The sequence below is a fragment of the Stenella coeruleoalba genome (genome assembly GCF_951394435.1).
Source record: "Stenella coeruleoalba genome assembly, chromosome: X".
Taxonomy (NCBI): domain Eukaryota; kingdom Metazoa; phylum Chordata; class Mammalia; order Artiodactyla; family Delphinidae; genus Stenella; species Stenella coeruleoalba.
Genome location: NC_137152.1, coordinates 54876524 through 54900120, shown reverse-complemented (window position 1 = coordinate 54900120; position 23597 = coordinate 54876524). Strand labels below are relative to the sequence as shown.

Below are 23597 nucleotides of genomic sequence, written 5' to 3'. Positions count from 1 at the left end.
GTAAATAGGCCTTTAGTAATGTGGTGGCTAGGTGTGGAAGAGGGAGAGGCCTATAGTCCTATGACTAGTTTTCAGTCTTTTCGTGAGTCTCTGCCTCTGAACTGTGAACTTCACACGTTTCTCTTTTTTTTCCTCCCCTCTTAACGTGGTACAGAATGGCTAGCGTACACTGGGGTTGAGTATTTCTCTTCCCCAGGTCAGTTAGTCTCTGATAATACCCCAGTAGGTTAGGCCCTGGTTCACTAGTTTCCCATGAGGGCAGGCCTTGTTAAGAACAGATTGCTTTAAGCTGTTTCAAAATGGTTCCTTTTTACCTTTTCCTGCCAAAGCCCAAGTGGATTTTTCTATGATATTTACTGTGGGAATCTGGTTGAGCTCCTGGAGATTAATCTGACGATATTGTGGGTATCCCCCTGTAACTATGTCCTCTTGGAGTTTTAACTCTCAGACTTGTCCACACTGAACCTCCAGCAGTCTGTCAACTACAGTTCTCAATTTCCTGCCCTAGCAGTGGTGCCCTTGGTAGTTTTTACTTGTGAATCTCTCTTGTGCTGTGCGTCAACTCCTTGTATTTTTGCCAGTCTCCCCAATCTTGGGGGTAGTGGTTTGCCCTGTGTCCTCACCTCTCTTTTGGATCCAAGAAGAGTTGTTGATTTTTAAAAGTCTTTCCAGTTTTTTACTTGTTAGGATGGAGTTGTGCCTTCCAAGATCCTTACATGTGGAGCCATAAACTGGAAGTGTGATTTGATTTTTAAGCTTGGCTTCCTTACCATCACCCCTGGATCAGAATACCTTAATTTTCAGTCTGTGTTTGGTCAGAGGTTCTGATAAGCTCCTTGAGCCACTCAGGCTCAAGTCTCTTCGCTGATGGATCTGTGTATGCCTTGAGGAATGCTTTCTAGTCCCACATTTCCCTCTGATTGTTCCTGAGCGGGTGCAGCCTAGAACATATGCATAGCCTTTTGTATCCCCAGGGATGAGTGTGACCCTAGGATTATTCTTCTTGTCTCTCCCTGGTTCTCTCTGTTCAAACTTCTGGCTTGTCTGCTATTTCACTTGTTGCTACTACTATCTTGGAGGTACCAGCCCCTTCTTAATTGCTCACCAGCAAGATCTCCATTGTTTTTGACTATGCCCTTAGGTAGGAATCTCTCCTTGCTCTGTTCCAAATAAAGTCATTCCCCTTAGGCAGAAATGCTGAGCTCTTCCTCTTTGTTGCCCACTTCTTCCCCTGGGTAGAAACTGGCACACCGCTGCAGCTGGGGGCAGGAGCATGGCAGCTACTCTTGCAGTGACACCCCTACTGTATGAGTAGATGTTGGGGAGATGGTAGCCCCTAATCTACTTAGCATGCCCTCCTGTCCTGCATCCTCTGCCAAATGAGCCAGCCTGGGTGAAGGGGATTAGGGTCCCAGTATTCTTCAGCTGTTACCCCTGGGGTAGAGCCCTTACCCTAAGAGTGAGAACTGAGTGGGGAAAGGAAGACCCAGTCCTCTCGTTGTGCCTGCCAATAATAGCACTTCTGCAACACAGATCTGGGAATGATGAGAGTGGCTGGCAGCCTGAGTCTAGGACCTGGAGGGAGAGGTAATTCCCGCTTTCTTTTTGTTTTAAATTGAAGTTGATTTTCAACATTATATCAGTTTCCGGTGTACAGCATAGTGATTTGATATTTTTGTATATTACAAAATGATACCACAATAAGTCGTTACCACTTTTCACCATACAAAGTTATTATAGTATTATTGCCTATATTCCCTATACTGTACATTATGTCCCCGTGACTTACTTATTTTATAACTGGAAGTTTGTGCCTCTCTATCTCCATCACCTATTTCACTCATCTCCCTACCCCACTCCTGAATTCCTATTTTCTTGACAGCACTCATCTGGTGTAGCCTCCATGACATGGAGGTGGTGTGGATAGGAGCAGGTCATGGCTCAAATGCCACAGACTCCCACTGTTGTTACTGAGATTCAGTTGATTTTTTAAAAATAAATGTTTTTCCATTTGCTGTATGCCCTTAGGACACTTTCCAGAGACCTTAAATGGTTGTTTTAATGATTTTTCCAGGCAAGTGGTTGTTTCACTGGGGAGAGGGGGTCCAAGAGCTCCTTAATACCACTGTTGCAGAAGTTCCATTTTCATTGATTATTTTGAAAACTGGAAGTAGGAGGTTTAATGTACCAACAGAGACCTCTATGAGATAGGGCTTACAATGAGGCCATTATAATGTAGGCCAGCATTATATCCTTGTTAGCAAGCTGAAAACTCAGTTTGGTAGCTATGGGTCTTTTAAAAAGTAAAAGTAAAAGGAATACTTCAAAGTAATGGCTTCAATTTACTCCAGTTCACCAAAATTTTATTGACTTCCTCCCTTGGAATACCAATTTTATGGTGAGTGATCTTTGTTTTACTTTAAAGCTTTTTTTAGAAAACCTGAGGCTCATATTAATACATTATTTGTGGTTATTAGAATGTCCCATAGGTAATATGGTATGGTAACTAAAGCAGAGAACTGAAAGTCAAATTTCTTTTCTCCCCATCCCCTTACTCTCATTTTTAATACCAATCTAGGAAATATTAGAAATCACTTAACTGCTAAATTGGTTCATTCAGCTGCAAAATGGAACTAATATTGTGCGTCACAAGGGTGTTATGAAGCTTAATAAATATTGCTAAAGCATTTGTTTCCATGAAAACTCCTGTATTTGTTTTATTTTAAAAATATATTTCTTACACTTTAAAATGTGCCCATAAAGTAAGGGCTTGTACACACATGTAAAATAGTTTAATCTAGTGTATATATAGCCAAATGGAAAAGAGCAGTAATATAATTATAGTGTTGATTTATTGGATATATATCCTGAGGAAGTTGTGGTTTTCCGTTCCTTTTCTTTAAATGGGTGTTGAATTTTGTCAAAAGCTTTTTCTGCATCTATTGAGATGATCATATGGTTTTTATTCTTCAGTTTGTTAATATGGTGTATCACATTGATTGATTTGTGTATATCAAAGAATCCTTGCATCCCTGGGAAAAATGCCACTTGATCATGGTGTATGATCCTTTTAATGTGTTGTAGGATTCTGTTTGCTAGTATTTTGTTGAGGATTTTTGCATCCATGTTCATCAGTGGAATTGGTCTGTAATTTTCTTTTTTTGTAGTATCTTTGTCTGGTGATGGTAGCCTCATAGAATGAGTTTGGGAGTGTTCCTTGCTCCGCAATTTTTTGGAAGAGTTTGAGAAAGATGGGTGTTAGCTCTTCTCTAAATGTTAGAATTCGCCTGTGAAGCCATCTGGTCCTAGACTTTTGTTTGTTGGGAGATTTTTAATCACAGTTTCAATTTCATTACTTGTGATTGTTCTTTTCATATTTTCTATTTCTTCCTGGTTCAGGCTTGGAAGGTTATACCTTTCTAAGATTTGTCCATTTCTTCCAGGTTGTCCATTTTATTGGCATAGAGTTGCTTGTAGTAGTCTCTTAGGATGCTTTGTATTTCTGAAGTGTCTGCTGTAACTTCTCCTTTTTCATTTCTAATTTTATTGATTTGAGTCCTCTCCCTCTTTTTCTTGATGAGTCTGCTAATGGTTTATCAATTTTATCTTCTCAAAGAACCAGCTTTTAGTTTTATTGATCTGTGCTGTTGTTTTCTTTGTATCTATGTCATTTATTTCTGCTCTGATCTTCATGATTTCTTTCCTTCTGCTAACTTTGGGTTTGGTTCTTCTTTCTCTAGTTCCTTTAGGTGTAAGGTTAGATTATTTATTTGAGATTTTTCTTGTTTCTTGAGGTAGCCTTGTATAGCTATAAACTTCCCTCTTAGAACTGCTTTTGCTACATCCCATTGGTTTTGGATTGTCGTGTTTTCATTGTCATTTGTCTCTAGGTATTTTTTGATTTCCTCTTTGATTTCTTCAGTGATCTCTTAGTTATTTAGTAACGTATTGTTTAGCGTCCATGTGTTTATGTGTTTTTTACGTTTTTCTCCCTGTAGTTCATTTCTAATCTCATAGCATTGTGGTCAGAAAAGATGCTTGATATGATTTCAGTTTTCTTGAAGTTGCTGAGGCTAGATTTGTGACCCAAGATGTGAACTGTCCTGGAGAATGTTCCGTGCGTACTTGAGAAGAAAGTGTAATCTACTGTTTTTGAATGGAATGTCCTATAAATATCAGTTACATCTATCTGGTCTATCGTGTCATTTAAAGCTTGTGTTTCCTTATTTATTTTCATTTTGGATGATCTGTCCATTGGTGTAAGTGAGGTGTTAATGTCCCCCACTATTATTGTGTTACTGTCAATTTCCTCTTTTATAGCTGTTAGCAGTTGCCTTATGTATTGAGGTGCTTCTATGTTGGGTGCATATATATTTATAATTGTTATATCTTCTTCTTGGATTGATCCCTTGATCATTATTATATAGTGTCCTTTCTTGTCTCTTGTAACATTCTTTATTTTAAAGTCTATTTTATCTGATATGAGTATTGCTACTCCAACTTTCTTTTGATTTCCATTTTCATGGAATATCTTTTTCCATCCCCTCACTTTCAGTCTGTATGTGTCCCTAGGTCTGAAGTGGGTCTCTTGTAGATAGCATATAGATGGGTCTTGTTTTTGTATACATTCAGCAAGCCTGTGTCTTTTGGTTGGAGCATTTAATCCATTCACGTTTAAGGTAATTATTGATATGTATGTTCCTGTGACCATTTTCTTAATTGTTTTTGGTTTGTTTTTGTAGGTCCTTTTCTTCTCTTGTGTTTCCCACTTAGAGACATTCCTTTAGCATTTGTTGTAGAGCTGGTTTGGTGGTGCTGAATTCTCTTAGCTTTTGCTTGTCTGTAAAGCTTTTGATTCTCCATCGAATCTGAATGAGATCCTTGCCAGGTAGAGTAATCTTGGTTGTAGGTTCTTTCCCTTTCATCACTTTAAGTATATCATGCCGCTCCCTTCTGACTTGTAGAGTTTCTGCTGAGAAATCAGCTGTTAACCTTATGGGAGTTCCCTTGTATGTTATTTGTCGTTTTTCCCTTGCTGCTTTCTATAATTTTTCTTTGTCTTCAAGTTTTGCCAATTTGATTACTGTGTGTCTTGGCATGTTTCTCCTTGGGTTTATCCTGTATGGGACTCGCTGCACTTCCTGGACTTGGGTGGCTATTTCCTTTCCCATGTTAGGGAAGTTTAGACTATAATCTCTTCAGATATTTTCTCTGGTCCTTTCTCTCTCTCTTCTCCTTCTGGGACCCCTATAATGCGAATGTTGTTACGTTTAATGTTGTCCCAGAGGTCTGTTAGGCTGTCTTCATTTCTTTTCATTCTCTTTTCTTTATTCTGTTCCACAGCACTGAATTCCACCATTCTGTCTTCCAGGTCACTTATCCGTTCTTCTGCCTCAGTCATTCTGCTATTGATTCCTTCTAGTGTAGTTGTCATTTCAGTTATTGTATTGTTTATCTCTGTTCTTTAATTCTTCTAGGTCTTTGTTAAACATTCTTGCATCTTCTCGATCTTTACCTCCATTGTTTTTCCGAGGTCCTGGATCATCTTCACCGTCTTTATTCTGAATTCTTTTTCTGGAAGGTTGCCTATCTCCACTTCATTTAGTTGTTTTTCTGGGGTTTTATCTTGTTCCTTCATCTGGGACATAGCCCTCTGCCTTTTCATCTTGTGTATCTGTCTGTGAATGTGGTTTTTGTTCCACAGGCTGCAGGATTGTAGTTCTTCTTGCTTCAGCTGTCTGCCCTCTGGTGAATGAGGCTATCTCTGTGGTTTTCTAAAGTTAGAAAGTATTGCTTTATGTAATTGATTTTTATGTATCAATTGGCTAATCATCTGTTGTAGTGCAAAATAGAAAAGTTGTAATTAAGTATAATTATAACACGTCTTCTTAGTAATATGTAGTCTTGAAAAAATATATATAATTTGAAATAAATATGTATTTATATGTATTTTTTTCCTTTTTTAATGATAGACAAAGCTATGATACTGGGAAGATGGATAAGCTTTCTGTTCCACAGGAAATGCTGGTAAGGATTATGTTAAATATTGCAGAAGTAGGTTCAAGAAATACAGTTTATGTTATTGTAAGAAAATTATGATAGGCTGTCCCTCCATTTGTGAGTAGATTATTCACTGGGCACATCATTTAATATCTCAGTGCATTAGTTTCTGTAAAGTTGATATAGAATTACCCTCCAGGTAAATTCTTGTTCCCATGAATTAATTAATACATGTAAAGTGCTTAGGACAATGTTTGGCTATATAAGTTTTAGTTTTTGTTTGCATGTTCAAAAATTCTAGGTTTCTTTAACCACCCAGATAGAACATGCTTGGTATGGAAGTTAATTTTAATATTTTATCAAGTAAAATGTGATTATGTAAATAAATCTGATTTAAAACTAATTTAATACATGCCATAGCAGAATGGAATTTTTTTGAATATCCGTCTCTGCTTCTTACCATTATTACAGTATATCCCACAAAATGTAACTGAATACATACACACACATACACATATATATCTATACATATATTTATATGTATATACACACACACACACATATATATATCAATATATCTAACAATGTGGTAGATGGGAAAAAAAGAGAAGTATAAAACGTGGCCTCTGCCCTTAAATAGCTTATGTTTAAAGGATGAAACTAAAACAGGTGAATACAATGGAATATTATTCAGCCACGAAAAGGAAGGAAATTCTGACACATGCTACAACATAGATGAACCTTGAGGACATTATGCTAAGTGAAATAAGCCATTATCAAAAAGACATACTGTATGATTCCAGTTCAGTGAGATATGTTGGATAGTCAAATTCATAGAGGTGGAAAATAGAATGGTGGTTGCAGAGGTTTGGAGGGAGGAGAACATGGGGAGCTATTGTTTAATGGGTAGAGAGTTCAATTTTGTGAGATTAAAAGAGTTCTGGAGATGTATGGTGGTGCTGGTTGCACAACAGTGTGAGTATACTTAATGCTACTGAACTGTACACTTAAAAATGGTTAAAATGGTCAATGTTATGTTATGTGTATTTCATCACAATTAAAAATAATGAAAATATATTATGATAGTCTCATATAATAGAATATCGTATAACAACGAGAATAGACTACAATAATTGTAACAGTATGGATGTTCTCACATATAATGTTGAACAAACAGAGCAAAATACAAAGTAGTACATACTGTATGATTCCATAAATGTGAATGCCAAAAGCAGGTAGAACTAATACATGGTGTTGGAAGTCAGATAATTGGCTACCCTTGTTTGGAATTGTGTCTGAAAAGAGATATGAGATGAGACTAATGTTCTGTTTCTTGATTTCTGTGTTGTTAACATATGTGTGCTCACTTTGTGAAAATTGAGAGTTGTACCATTGAGATTTTGGAACTTTTTTGTATGTATTTTATACTTCAATTAAAATTTCAAAAAAAAGATTTATAAAAATGAGTACAAGTGAAACAATTTGGGAAAAATAAGTGATAAACTGTGTGGTACTAACCTGCAGTATACGCAAAGGCATGCAGAAAAGGGGAATATTAATGTTGACTAGAATAGTTGAAGAAGCCTTTTGGTAGGAGATAGGCCTCGAAAAGCAGATGGGGTTCATGTAGTTAAAAGGGAGGGAGAAGGGAATATGAGGCAAGGGATCTAGGTGAGAAGATGTCTGGAGGAGGAAATGAGGATGGAAGGTAGGATTTAAGTGTGATTGAAATCTAATATTCATATTGCAAGGTATGGAGAAGTAAGATTATAAAATAGTTTTTCTTTCATGCTAGCAGTATTTTATTGTGGTATAACTTAAATAAATATATACACTAAATTGCACAAATTTTAAAGTTGTACAGCCTGATGAGTTTCAGTTTATCTATATAGTTTTGTAACTACCACACAGATCAAGATACAGAACTTTCCATCACCCTCAAAAGTTACCTTGGCCCCTTTCCAGTTAATAGCCATTCATACCCCCATGATAAAACCACTATTCTGACTTTTATTGCTGTAGAATATTTTTGGCTTATCTTGAACTGTGTATAAATGAAATCATACAGTATGTACTGTTTTATGTCTGGCTTCTTTTGCTTAACATAATAGTTTTGAGGTTCATCCATTTTGTTTTATCTTTCTGATTATTTGACCCTTTTACTATTACGAAATAGCTACAGTCTTTCTCAGAGATGCCATATTTACTCCATCAGAGTCCTCTGGGGAAGTTTATAAGTTGAGAGTTGCTCCACAATAATAATAATGATATTAAGTACATTATATCCATCTTGGTGTTTGAATTAAAAAACTGAAAGGTATCACACCCTAAAAGTCATTTTTCTAGGGTTCGCAGAGCCCTAATGTGCTTAACATTTTTTTTTTAAATTAGAAGAACACCTTTGCCTGATCCTACTGTCCTCATTACACTTAGAGGCAGAATAGAATCTTCATTGAAATAGGCCTCCTACTTTCAAAATGTGAATCTATAGTTAAATAAGTCTGTGCTAAGTAGAGTTATTCCCCTTGTCAGTGTAGATCTGGCTGGAGAAACTGAATTATGAAATACTTTATTAATTTTAAAACTTGGTTGAGTTGGGAAAAATCTTGTCTATAGGAAAGTATATCTGCTCCTAGTGAAATGGTGGTATATGAGCCCTTGGTCCAATTGGTTAATCTCAACTAGGCTATAAAGTCTTTGAGAGAGGGATTATGTCTTTCTATTTATTTCTTTTGATGGAGGCCTAATATAATGTTACCTAAACAGTAGGTGGTAAGATGATTACATTAAATATTGCTGTGCTTTAATTTCCTTATTTTTAAAGTGGGGATGATTAAGTACTTTACCACTAAAACAGTGTTAAGAAAATAATTATATTAACACAATTATATTAAATTTAAATAAGCTATTACTGTAAAATTCTCAGATGGTATTTGGTGTGGGTAGCATAATGATGAGACATATCCCAAGACTATGTGGTTGCTTAAGGAAATGCTATTTCATAATTATGACTGAGGTTTGAGAAATGCCTGTCACTGTGTAAGTGCTAGTCAGCTGTTGTATTGCAGTTAAACCCTCAGCTGTGTGTGTTTTTTTTCTATTTTTAATTATAGGGTAAAGTTCTACGGTTACTAGCCACTGCTTATATGGATTGGGACGGCAAAGAATATTATAAGGCTCTCAGCGCTGTAAACCTAGCAAACAAGGTAAAGGAGGTTTTTTACTTTTGAAAATTAACTTAATGAAATTTTGAAAGCATTGATTCACATTTTGAAATCCAGTGTAGACATTTGCTCCAGTATTCCTGTTTTTTTTTTAAAAACAACAGATTGTTGCAATCTCTTCTGCAGCACAGAAAGTAAGAATAAAATATACCTCTGACAACAGATATTTTTGAAAAAAATTTTCTTTTGCACAAAACAGAAAAGGTTCTCCGATGTGAGTAAATTTTAGGATGAAGTAAATGATAAAATAGGCAGATAATGGGATTTAGTTTAAGAAAACCAACATCAGTCTTTCACTTTCAGCTGATGCTCATACATACATACATACTCATATACATACATACATACATACATACAATACCTCTATACTCCTGGATAAGGAATATTGATAGGCTGATGCCTGTTTAAAGAGATTCAATTAGGATCAATGTGTTTTACTCTATAAGGCGATTAAATATGCTGATACATTTTTAAAAATTTTTATTTATTTTGGCTGCATTGGATCTTCGTTGCTGGGCGCGGGCTTTCTCTAGTTGCGGTGAGCAGGGGCTACTCTTTGGTGCGGTGCACAGGCTTCTCATTGCGGTGGCTTCTCTTGTTGTAGAGCATGGGCTATAGGCACGCAGCTTCAGTAGTTGTAGCACATAGGCTCAGTCGTTGTAGCACGTGGGCTCTAGAGCGCGGGCTCAGTAGTTGTGGCACATGGGCTTATTGCTCCATGGCATGTGGGATCTTCCCAGACCAGGGATGGAACGCTTGTCCCCAGCATTGGCAGGCGGATTCTTAACCACTGCACCACCAAGGAAGTCCCTGATACATTTTCAAAAGATTTTTTCGACAAGATGGGAAGCATGAAAGTGAATAGTTGAATTTATCAGAATATTAAATTGCCCAAAGAAACCATTTACTTGAATTATATTTTCCTGAAATTTGTCAACGTGGTTGGGGTTATTTAATGCTGAAAAACTTATTTTATATTAATATTTTTAAATTTAAAAATATTAATATACATGAACATATTCAAAAGCTGCATCCTTTTTTTTTTTTGCATTTGCTAAGATGCAAATCTAAATAAAAAATAGGATCCAAGACAACGGAGGAGGCTGCATACTAGCTACATGGCTTCTTGTCAGCATGTCTCTTTGTTCACTGGATACAGAAGTTGCAGTTTTTATTACAATAATCGTCCATCTGCATTACTCCTGACATCACATTTAATAGCCTAATTATTGACCCTGGACATTGATGAACTGGGTGCATTAGGATTTCAGTGGCAATATACACTTAAAAGAGTTTTATTTGTAAATAATTTCAAACCTAGAGAAAGATTGAAAGGATAAGAATAGTTCAAAGAATACCCGTCTATTTACTTTACCCAGAATCACCTGTTATTAACATTTTGTGCATTCTCTCTTCTCTGTATTATTGAGGAAATATAATTCATACATTCATCTTATTGAGGGTAATATATATTGATATCTATAATAATAATATATGTTATATACACTCAGTAGTGAACTGTATAGCATGTTTTTCTCTCCAACATAGGACTAATCAATCTAGGATTAGGTATTGCATTTATGAGACATGTCTCTTTAGTCCCCTGTAATCTGGAACATTTCTGTAGCCTTTCTTTTGACTTTTGTGTCACTGATATTTTGGAAGAATACATTAGCTTCCTACCTTGTTTTAAATGAAAATTCATTTGAGATTTATCTGATGTTTCCTTGTGATTAGACTCATATTATGCATTTGTGACTGGAATACTGCATGAGTGATATTGTGTCCCTTCTCAGGGCATCACATTTGGAGGCCCCTGATGTCCATCTGCTCCTCATTGGTGATAATACTGATCACCTGTTCAAAAGTGTGTATCTTCACTGTATATTAACCATTTTTCCCTTGCAACCAATAAACACTTTAAAATTATGCATATACCCTGCTTTTTATTAAAAATTTCCTTAAGGGCTTCCCTGGTGGGGCAGTGGTTGAGAGTCCGCGTGCCGATGCAGGGGACACGGGTTCGTGCCCTGGTCCAGGAAGATCCCACATGCCGCGGAGCGGCTGGGCCCGTGAGCCATGGACGCTGAGCCTGCGCGTCTGTGCTCCGCAGCGGGAGAGGCCACAACAGTGAGAGGCCCGCGTACCGCCAAAAAAAAAAAAAATCCTTAAGAATTAGTGTTCTTGCCTGAATCAATCTTATGATGGTTGCCAAATAATCATTTTCTAACTGTAGCATTCCCTTCTTATTTACCAGTTGGCACTCAGCATTCTACTGTAAGCAAGAGCTCTCCCTTCTCCCATTTATTTAATATTTATTTATTTACTTATTGATTTATTCATTTGTTATCAGGATTTATCAGGGTTTTTGTATTCCTATTTTTCCACTGACATAATTCATTACTCTTAATTATCTTTTAACAGTTTTATTTAGGTATAATTAACATACAGTAAACTGCCCATATTTAAAGTAAAAAATTTGATGAGTTTTGACATGTGTGTATATCTATGAAACAATCACCACAATCCGGATACTGAATATATACATCATTCCTCAAAGTTTCTTCACACCCTTTTGTCACCCCTCTTTCCCACTCTTCCCTAGGTAACAACTGATCTGCTTTCATAGATTAGTTTGCATTTTCTAGAGTTTTATACCAATGGAATCATAGAGAATGTACTCTAGTTTTGAATGGCTTCTTGCATTCAGTACAGTTATTCTGAGATGTTGTGTGTGTGCATAGTTTATTCCCAGGGTTCCGTAATATCTTATTGTATGGATATATACCATATTTGCTCTTAAATCTACTTTATCTTTTATTGATATAGTTACTTTAGCTTTTTTTTGACTAGCGTTAGCATGGTGTATCTTGTTCTATTTGTTTTCCTATTTATGTCTTTATGTTTAAAATGCATCTCTTGTAAGCTGTATACAGTTGGGTTTTGCTTTTTTATCCACTCTGACAATCTCAGTCTTTTGACTGGGGTGTTTAGAATATTTACATTTGATGTGATTATTGATGTGGTTAAGTTTGAGTCTATCACCGTGTAATTGTTTATTTGTCCTGCATATTCTTTATTCCCCTTTTCTTCTTTTTTTTCTGCCTTCTTTTGTAAGTTTGTATTCAAGTGAGTTTTTCTTCAAAACAATTTATGAGTCCAATGTAGTTTTTATTCCAACCTCCTGAAGAATCCATGTTGAAATATTATGAAAATACGGATTTCCCTGGTGGCACAGTGGTTAAGAATACACCTGCCAACGCAGGGGACAAGGGTTTGAGCTCTGGTCTGGGAAGATCCCACATGCCGTGGAGCAAATAAGCCCTGTGACACAACTACAGAGCCTGCGAGCCACGACTACTGAAGCCCACATGCCTAGAGCCCGTGCTCCACAACAAGAGAAGCCACTGCAGTAAGACTGCGCACCACAACAAAGAGTAGCCCCCACTCTCCGCAACTAGAGAAAAGCCCATGTGCAGCAATGAAGACCCAATGCAGCTAAAGATAAATAAATAAATAATTTATTTATTTAAAAAAAGAGGAGTATTATGAAAATATTTGCAGGATCATCTGGAGGAATAAACAGTGAGACTACTCAGGGAAATACTGAAAAAGGAGAGTGATCATAGAGGCTTTGTCACATTACATATTTGAATAATTTTTTAGATTCAGTTTTATTTCTTCTGTTGGCTTATTAGTTGTAACTCTTTGTTTTGCTTTTCTACTGGTTTCTTTAGGGCTTATACTATATATCTTATCTTGGTCTACCTTCATATGTCATAATAGTGTACTTTTATATCTCCCAGCCTGGCCTTTATGCTACTGTTGTCATATGTTTTACTTTTACATATGTTATAAAATCCACAATACTATGTTATTATTTTTGTTTAAATTGTCAATTTTATTTTAAAAGAGATACAAATAAGAAAAAAACTTATGCATTTACACATGTAGTTACCATTTCAAGTAATCGTTATTCCTTTGTATACATCCAAATTTCCATTTGTTATTTTTCTTCTGCCTGAAGAACATTGTTTTGGGATTCTCCAAAGAGACTTTATAAAGAATTGGCTCATGCAGTTATGGAGGCTGGTGGGTCTCAAGATCTGCAGGATAAGTTGGCAAGACAGAGACTCAGGAAGGCTGATGGTATGGTTCCAGTCTGAGTCCAAAGGCCTGAGAACCAGGAGAGCCAATGATGTAGTTTCAGTCCAAAGGCTGGCAGGCCTGAAACGCAAGAAGGACCAGTGTTTCAGTTCCAGTCCGAATGCAGGAAAAAGCTGATGTCCAGTTCAAAAGCAGTTAGTCAGGAAGAGTTCTCTGTTACTCGGGAGAGGGTCAGCTTTTTTGTTCTGTTCAGGCCTTCAACTCATTGGATAAGGCGCACCCACATGCTGGGAAATCTGCTTTACCCAGTCTGTTTATCTATCTGTCTGTCTATCTATTTTTTTTTTTCCGGTACGCGGGCCTCTCACTGTTGTGGCCTCTCCCATTGTGGAGCACAGGCTCTGGATGCGCAGGCTCAGTGGCCATGGCTCACGGGCCCAGCCGCTCCGCGGCATGTGAGATCTTCCCGGACCGGGGCACGAACCCATGTCCCCTGCATCGGCAGGCGGACTCTCAACCACTGTGCCACCAGGGAAGCCCTATCTATTTATTTATTTATAAATTTATTTATTTATTTATTTTTGGCTGCATTGGGTCTTCGTTGCTGCATGCAGGCTTTCTCTAGTTGTGGCGAGTGGGGGCTACTTTTCGTTGTGGTGTGTGGGCTTCTCACTGTGGTGGCTACTCTTGTTGTGGCTCACGGACTCTAGAGCACAGGCTCAGTAGCTGTGGGGCACGGGCTTATTTGCTCTGCGGCATGTGGGATCTTCCCGGACCAGGACTCGAAACCGTTGCCCCTGCATTGGCAGGTGGATTCTTAACCACTGCACCACCAGGGAAGCCCCAGTCTATTGATTTAAATGTTAATCTCATCCAGAAGCACTCTCACAGAAAGACCAGAATAATGTTTGACAAAATATCTGGGTACCCTGTGGCGCAGTCAAGTTGACATATAAAATTAACCATCATTGACACCTTTTAACATTTCTTGTAGTGCTGGTCTATTGGTGATGACTTATTTCAGCATTTGTGCCTTTGAAAATGTCTTTATGTCACATTATTAAAAATATATTTATTTATTTATTTATTTGGCTGCAGTCGGTCTTAGTTGTGGCATGTGGGATCTTCAATCTGTGTTGCAGCATGTGGGTTCTTAAGTTGCGGCATGCAAACTCTTAGTTGCAGCATGCATGTGGGATCTAGTTTCCCAACCAGGGATTGAACCAGGGCCCCCTGCATTGGGAGTGCGGAGGCTCAACCACTGGACCACCAGGGAAGTCCCCATTTCACATTATTTTTAAAAAATCTTTTTATTTTTAATACTTATAGAGTAACAGGAAGTTGCAAAAATGGTACAAAGAAAAATAATTAAAATAAAAGCAATAGATTCAGAAGAAAATTTTAACACCCCCCCCCCCCGAAATAGTACAAAGAAGTCCCATGTACCCTTTACCAAGTTTCCTCTGATGGTTAACTGCTGCATTACTATAATACATCAAAAACAGCAGATTGTCATTGGTACATTGTACGTGTATAGTTTTATGCCATTTTATCCCATGTGTAGATGCATGTAAGTACCACTGCAGTAATATACAGAACTATCCCATCACCCCAAAGATTTTCCTCATACTACCCCTTCATATGCACACCCATACCTGCTCCACCCCCCACCATCCCTAAGCCCTTGCAAACACTATTCTTCATCTCTATAATTTTGTCATTCCAAGAATATTATATAAATGTAATCATACAGTTTATGACTTTTAGAAGATTAGCTTTTTTTACTTAGCATAATGCCCTTGAAATCCATTCAAGTTTCTGTGTGTATTAATACTTGGTTTCTTTTATCACTGAGTGGTGCATGGTATGAATGGTATCACAGTGTGTTTAACCATTCACCTACTAAAGGAAATATTGGTTGTTTTCAGATTTTGGCTATTATGAGTAAAGCTGCTATGGTATTTGTGTATAGGTTTTTGTGTGGGATGTAAGTTTTCATTTTCCTGGATAAATGACTAGGTGTACAATTGTTGGGCTATTTTGTTTTTAAGAAATTGTCAAACTGTTTACCAGAGTGGCTGTACCATGTTGCATTCCTACCAACAATGTATGAGAGTTTTAGTTTCTTTTCCTTCTTGCTGGCATTTATCATTGTCCCTGTTTTTATATTTTAGCTGTTCTAATAGGTATGTAGTGATTTTAATTTATACTTTCTTACTGGCTAATGATGTTGAACACCTTTGCAGGTGCTCCTCTTTGGTGAAATGTCTCTTCGTAACGCTTGTGCATTTCATACTTGGATTGCTCAAATTTTACTGTTTGATAAGATAAGATATTCTAGATAAGAGTTGTTTGTCACATATGTGGATTGCAAATATTTTCTCCCTGTCTGTAAGCTGTCTTTTCATCTTCTTAACAGGGTGTGATTTATGGCCCAGGATATAGTATATCTTGGTAAATGTCCTGTGGACACTTGGGGGAAAAAAAGTGTATTCAGCTCTTTTGGGGTGGAATGTTGTATAAATGTCAATTACAGTTGACCCTTGAACAACATGGGTCGACACCCTGCACAGTTGAAAAGCCATGTATAACTTTATAGTGGGCCAGTCGTATCTGTAGCCATATGCATGGATTATGTAGTACTGTAGTATTTATTGAAAAAAATCCACATATAAGTGGACCTGCACAATTCAAACCCTTGTTGTTCAAGGGTCAGCTGTAGATCCTGTTGATTGATGATGTTGAGATCTTCTATATCTTTGCTGAGTTTTTGTCTAGTTCTATGAATTTTGAAGGTAGGGATGTTTAAATTTCCAACTATAATTGTGGATTTGTCTATTTCCTCTTTTATTTCTGTAAATTTTTACTTCAGATATTTTACAGCTCTTTTGTTTGGTGCATATGTATTTAGAGTTACTATTTCTTCATGGTAGATTGAGCCTTTTATCATTCTATAATGTCTCTTTCTGTCCCTGGTAATTATTTTTTTGATGTACAGTCTACTTTATCTGATATGAATATAGCTATTCCTACTTTCATATTGTTAAATTTTTCACAGCATATAATTTGCCATCTTAACTGTTTTTAATTATACAGTATAGTGGCCTTGAGTACATTCATATTGTGAAACCATCACCAACATTCTTCTCCAGAACTCTTCATCTTGTAAAATGTAAACTCTGTACCCAATATATAATAACTCCCTATTCCTCTCTCTTCCAGTTCCTGGAAACCACCATTCTACTTTCAGTCTCTATGAATTTGACTACTCTAGATATCTCATATAAGTTAAAAAAAAACAGTATTTGTCCTTTTGTGACTGGTGTATTTCACGTAGCATAATGTCCTTGAGGTTCATCCACGTTGTAACATGTGTCAGAATTTCCTTTCTTTTTAAGACTGAATAATATTCCACTGTATGTATATACCACATTTTGCTTATACATTCATCCATTTATGCGCATGTTGGTTGTTTTCACCTTTGGCTATTGTGAATAATGCTGCTGTGAATGTGGGTGTACAAATAGCTGTTTGGTTCCCTGATTTCAATTTTTTGGGGGTATAAACCCAGAAGTGGAACTTCTAGATCATATTGCAATTCTATTTTTAATTTTTTTGAGGAAACACACTACTGTTTTTTCCTTAACAGCTGCACCATTTTAAATTTCAGCCAAAAGTATACAAGGGTTTCAATTTCTCCACATCCCTGCAAACACTGTTATTATTATTTTTTGATAGTAGACATGCTAATGGGTGTAGGGTGCACCATTTGATTTTTTTTTTTTTTTTTGTCTGTGTTCGGTCTTCGTTGCTGTGTGTGGGCTTTCGTGTGTTGTGGCGAGCGGGGGCTACACTTTGTTTCAGTGTGCAGCCTTCTCATTGAAGTGGCTTCTCTTGGTTGTGGAGCACAGGCTCTAGGCATGCGGGCTGCAGCAGTTGTGGCTCGTGGGCTCTAGAGCGCAGGCTCAGTAGTTGTGGCATATGGGCTTAGTTGCTCCGTGGCATGTGGGATCTTCCTGGGTCAGGGCTCAAACCCGTGTCCCCTTCATTGGCAGGCGGATTCTTAACCACTGCTCCACTAGGGAAGTCCCCCATTTGTTTTTTTTTTTTGCGGTACCCGGGCGTCTCACTGTTGTTGCCTCGCCCGTTGTGGAGCACAGGCTCTGGACGCACAGGCTCAGTGGCCATGGCTCATGGGCCCAGCTGCTCCACGGCATGTGGGATCCTCCTGGACTGGGGCACAATCCCGTGTCCCCTGCATCGGCAGGCGGACTCTCAACCACTGCGCCACCAGGGAAGCCCCTCCATTTGTTTTTGAATGATACTGTTTCTGGGTATAGAATTTGAAATGGAGAGCTTTTTTTTTTTGAGAATTTTAAAGATATTGTTTACAGTTTGCATGTTACATCGTTTCTGATAAGAAATATGACACAGTCCTTATTTTTGTTCTTTATGTAACATGCCCTTTTTCTCTGGCTAATATTTGGATTTTCTGTTTGTCACTGGTTTTGAGCAGTTTGTTGATAATGTACTTTGAAGTAATTTTCTTTGTTTCTTGTGCTTGGGGCTCCTTGAGCATCTTGAATCTCTGGGATCATGGCTTTCATTATGTTTGGAAAGTTACAGTATTTTTTGAAATATTTTTTTCTGCTTCACCCTCAGACACTAATTACTCATATATTAGGTTGTTTGAAGTCGTTCCCACAGTTCACTTATGCTGTTGACATTTAAAAAGATTTTTGGGGGCAGGCTTCAAGATGGCAGAAGAGTAAGAGGTGGAGATCACCTTCCTTCCCACAAATACATCAGAAATACATCTACATGTGGAATAACTCCTACAGAACACCTACTGAACACTGGTAGACCTCAGACCTCCCAAAAGGCAAGAAACTCCCCATGTACCTGGGTAGGGCAAAAGAAAAAAGAGAGACAAAAGAATAGGGACGGGACCTGCACCAGTGGGAGGGAGCTGTGAAGGAGGAAAGGTTTCCACACACTTGGAAGACCCTTCGCGGGTGGAGACTGCGGGTGGCGGAGGGGGGAAGCTTTGGAGCCATGGAGGAGAGCGCAGCAAGTGGTGCGGAGGGCAAAGCGGAGAGATTCCCACACAGAGGATCGGTGCTGACCAGCACTCACCAGCTCGAGAGGCTTGTCTGCTCACCCACCAGGGTAAGTGGGGGCTGCGAGCTGAGGCGGCTTTGGTCGGATCCCAGGGAGAAGACTGGGGTTGGCTGCATGAACACAGCCTGAAGGGGGCTAGTGTGCCAGAGCTAGCCGGGAGGGAGTCTAGGAAAACGTCTGGAGCTGCTGAAGAGGCAAGAGACTTTTTCTTGCCTCTTTGTTTCCTGCTGTGCGAGGAGACAGGATTAAGAGCACCGCTTATAAGAGCTCCAGAGACGGGCGTGAGCCACGGCTGTCAGTGCAGATCCCAGAGACGAGGATGAGACCCTAAGGCTGCTGCTGCTGCAGCAGCCACCAAGAAGCCTGTGTGCAAGCACATGTCATTCTCCACACCTACCTTCCCAGGAGCCTGTGCAGCCCGCCACTGCCAGGGTCCCGTCATCCAGGCACAACTTCCCCGGGAGAACACACAGCACACCTCAGGCTGGTGCAACGTCACACTGGCCTCTGCCGCTGCAGGCTTGCCCTGCATTCCATACTCCTCCCTCCACCTGGCCTGAGTGAGTCAGCTCAGGCCAATCAGCTGCCCAATCAGCTGCTCCTTTAACCCCGTCCTGTCTGAGTGAAGAACAGACGCCCTCAGGCGACCTACACGCATAGGCGGGTCCAAATCCGAAGCTGAACTCTAGGAACTGTGCGAACAAAGAAGAGAAAGGGAAATTTCTCCCAGCAGCCTCAGGAACAGCAGATTAAATCTCCACAATCAACTTGATGTACCCTGCATCTGTGGAATACCTGAATAGACAACAAATCATCCCAAATTGAAGAGGTGGACTTCGGGAGCAACAATATATATATATATTTTTTCCCTTTTCCTCTTTTTGTGAGTGTGTATGTGTGTGCTTCTGCATGTTATTTTGTCTGTATAGCTTTGCTTTTAACATTTGTCTTAGGGTTGTGCTGTCCTTTTTTTTTTTAGATATAGTTTTTAGTGCTTGTTATCATTGGTGGATTTGTTTTTTCATAAGGTTGCTCTCTTCTTTCTTTTTTTATTACTTAAAATTTTTTTAATAATTATTTTTTTAAAACTTTACATTATTTTATTTTATTTTATTTTTTTCTTTCATTATTTATTTTTTTTTTCCCTTTTATTCTGAGCCATGTGGATGACAGGCTCTTGGTGCTCCAGCCAGGCGTCAGGGCTGTGCCTCTGAGGTGGGAGAGCCAAGTTCAGGACATTGGTCCACAAGAGACCTCCCAGCTCCATGTAATATCAAACAGCGAAAATCTCTCAGAGATCTCCATCTCAATTCCAACACCCAGCTCCACTCAATGACCAGCAAGTTACAGTGCTGGACACACTATGCCAAACAACTAGCAAGACAGGAACACAACCCCACCCATTAGCAGAGAGGCTGGCTAAAATCATATTAAGGTCACAGACAACCTAAAAACACCACCGGATGTGGACTTGCCCACCAGAAAGACAAGATGCAGCCTCATCCACCAGAACACAGGCATTAGTCCTCTCCACCAGGAAGCCTACACAGCCCACGGAACCAACCTTAGCCACTGGGGGAGACACCAAAAACAATGGGAACTACGAACCTGCAGCCTGCAAAAAGGAGAACCCAAACACGGCAAGTTAAGCAAAATGAGAAGACAGAGAAACACACAGCAGATGAAGGAGCAAGGTAAAAACCCACCAGACCTAACAAATGAAGAGGAAATAGGCAGTCTACCTGAAAAAGAATTCAGAATAATGATAGTAAAGGTGATGCAAAAGCTTGGAAATAGATTGGAGAAAATACAAGAAACATTTAACAAGGACATAGAAGAACTAAAGAGCAAACGAACAATGATGAACAACACAATAAATATAATATAAAATTCTCTAGAAGGGATCAATAGCAGAATAACTGAGGCAAAAGAACAGATAAGTGACCTGGAAGATAAAATAGTGGAAATAACTACAGCAGAGCAGAATAAAGAAAAAAGAATGAAAAGAATTGAGGACAGTCTCAGAGACCTCTGGGACAACATTAAATGCACCAACATTTGAATGATACGGGTCCCAGAAGAAGAAAAAAAAAAGAAAGGGACTGAGAAAATATTCCAAGATATTATAGTTGAAGATTTTCCTAATATGGGAAAGGAAATAGTTAATCCAGTCCAGAAAGCATTCAGATCAATTGAATTCGAAATGAAAAAGGAGAAGTAACAACTGATACTGCAGAAATACAAAGGATCATGAGAGATTACAAGCAACTGTAAACCAATAAAATGGACAACCTGGAAGAAATGGACAAATTCGTAGAAATGCACAACCTTCTGAGACTGAACCAGGAAGAAATAGAAAATATGAACAGGCTAGTCACAAGCACTGAAATTGAAAGTGTAATTAAAAATCTTCCAACAAACAAAAGCCCAGGACCAGATGGCTTCACAGGCGAATTCTATCAAACATTTAGAGAAGAGCTAACACGTATCCTTCTCAAACTCTTCCAAAATATAGCAGAGGGAGGAACACTGCCAAACACGTTCTGTGAGGCCACCATCACCCTGGTACCAAAACCAGATAATGAGTTCACAAAGAAAGAAAACTACAGGCCAATATCACTGATGAATAGAGATGCAAAAATCCTCAACAAAATACTAGGAAACAGAATCCAACAGCACATTAAAAGGATCATACACCATGATCAAGTGGGGTTTATCCCAGGAATGCAAGGACTCTTCAACGTATGCAAATCAATCAGTGTGATACACCATATTAACAAATTGAAGGAGAAAAAGCATATGATCATCTCAGTAGATGCAGAGAAAGCTTTTGACAGAATTCAACACCCATTTATGATAAAAACTCTCCAGAATATAGGCATAGAGGGAACTTACCTCAACATAATAAAGGCTGTATTATGACAAACCCACAGCCAACATCGTCCTCAATGGTGAAAAATTGAAATCATTTCCAATAAGATCAGGAACAAGACATGGTTACCCACTCTCACCACTAGTATTTAACATAATTTTGGAAATTTTGGCCACAGCAATCAGAGAAGAAAAAGAAATAAAAGGAATCCAAATCAGAAAAGAAGTAAAGTTGTCACTGTTTGCAGATGACATATACTATACATAGAGAATCCTGAAGAAGCTACCAGAAAACTACTAGAGCTGGTCAATGAATTTGGTAAAGTAGCAGGATACAAAATTAATGCAGAGAAATCTCTTGCATTTCTATATACTAATGATGAAAAATCTGAAAGTGAAGTTAAGAAAACTCTCCCATTTACCATTGCAACAAAAGGAATAAAATACCTAGGAATAAAGCTACCTAAGGAGACAAAACACCTGTATGCAAAAAATTTTAAGACACTGATGAAAGAAATTAAAGATGATACAAATAGATGGAGAGATATACCATGTTCTTGGATTAGAAGAATCAACATTGTGAAAATGACTCTACTACCCAAAGCAATCTACAGATTCTATGCAATCCCTATCAAACTACCAATGGGATTTTTCACAGAACTAGAACAAAAAATTGCACAATCTGCATTAAAACACAAAAGACCCCAAATAGCCAAAACAATCTTGAGAAGGAAAAACGGAGCTGGAGGAATCAGGCTCCCTGAATTCAGAATATATTACAAAGCTACAGTCGAGACAGTATGGTACTGACACAAAAACAAATATAGATCACTGGAACAGGATAGAAAGCCCAGAAATAAACCCACACACATACGGTCACCCTATGTTTGATAAAGGAGGCAAGAATATACAATGGAGAAAAGACAGCCTCTTCAATAAGTGGTGCTGGGAAAACTGGGCAGCTACGTGTAAAAGAATGAAATTAGAACAGTCCCTAACACCGTACATAAAAATAAACTCAAAATGGATTAAAGACCTAAATGTAAGGCCAGACACTATCAAACTCTTAAGAGGAAAACATAGGCAGAACACTCTGTGACATAAATCACAGCAAGATCCTTTTTGACCCACCTCCTAGAGAATTGAAAATAAAAACAAAAATAAACAAATGGGACCTAATGAAACTTCAAAGCTTTTGCACAGCAAAGGAAAAAATAAACAAGACCAAACGACAACCCTTAGAATGGGAGAAAATATTTGCAAATGAAGCAACTGAGAAAGGATTAATCTCCAAAATTTACAAGCAGCTCATGCAGCTCAATATCAAAAACAGAAACAACCCAATCCAAAAATGGGCAGAAGACCTAAATAGACGTTTCTCCAAAGAAGACATACAGATTGCCAACAAACACATGAAAGAATGCTCACCGTCATTAATCATTAGAGAAATGCAAATCAGAACTGCAATGAGATATCATCTCACACTGGTCAGAATGGCCATCATCAAAAAATCTACAAACAAAAAATGCTGGAGATGGTGTGGAGAAAAGGGAACACTTTTACGCTGTTGGTGAGAATGTAAATTGATACAGCCACTATGGAGAGCAGTATGGAGGTTCCTTAAAAAACTAACAGTAGAACTACTGTACGACCCAGTACTGGTCATATACCCTGAGAAAACCATAATTCAAAAAGAGTCATGTACCAAAATATTCATTGCAGCTGTATTCACAGTAGCCAGGACATGGAAGCCACCTAAGTGTCCATCAAGAGATGGATGGATAAAGTTGATGTTGCACATATATGCAATGGAATATTACTCAGCCATAAAAAGAAACGAAATTGAGTTATTTCTAGTGAAATGCATGGACCTGGAGTCTGTCATACAGAGTGAAGTAAGTCAGTAAGAGAAAAAGAAGTACCGTATGCTAACACATATATATGGAATCTAAGAAAAAAAAGAAAAGAAAAAAAGAAGCTCCTGAAGAACCTAAGGGCAAGACGCGAATAAAGACACAGACCTACTAGAGAATGGACTTGAGGATACGGGGAGGTGGAAGGGTTAGCTGTGACAAAGCGAGAGAGTGGCATGGATATATACACACTACCAAATGTAAAATAGATAGCTAGTGTGAAGCAGCCGCATAGCACAGGGAGATCAGCTCGGTGCTTTGTGACCACCTAGAGGGGTGGGATAAGGAGGGTGGGAGGGAGGGAGATGCAAGAGGGAAGAGATATGGGAACATATATATATGTATAACTGATTCACTTTGT

General features: G+C 38.4%; 1 protein-coding gene across 5 annotated transcripts in view; it reads left to right on the top strand.

Annotated features, from left to right (window-relative positions):
• The window catches only part of TEX11 (testis expressed 11), a 373435-nt gene that overhangs the window by 166657 nt on the left and 183181 nt on the right, over positions 1-23597 (top strand). For all 5 annotated transcript variants that reach the window (XM_079911723.1, XM_079911722.1, XM_079911724.1 and 2 more), the window contains exons 10-11: positions 5973-6027; positions 9114-9206. In XM_079911723.1, coding sequence (XP_079767849.1) covers positions 5973-6027; positions 9114-9206 — 148 coding nt within the window. The remainder of the gene's footprint in view (positions 1-5972; positions 6028-9113; positions 9207-23597) is intronic.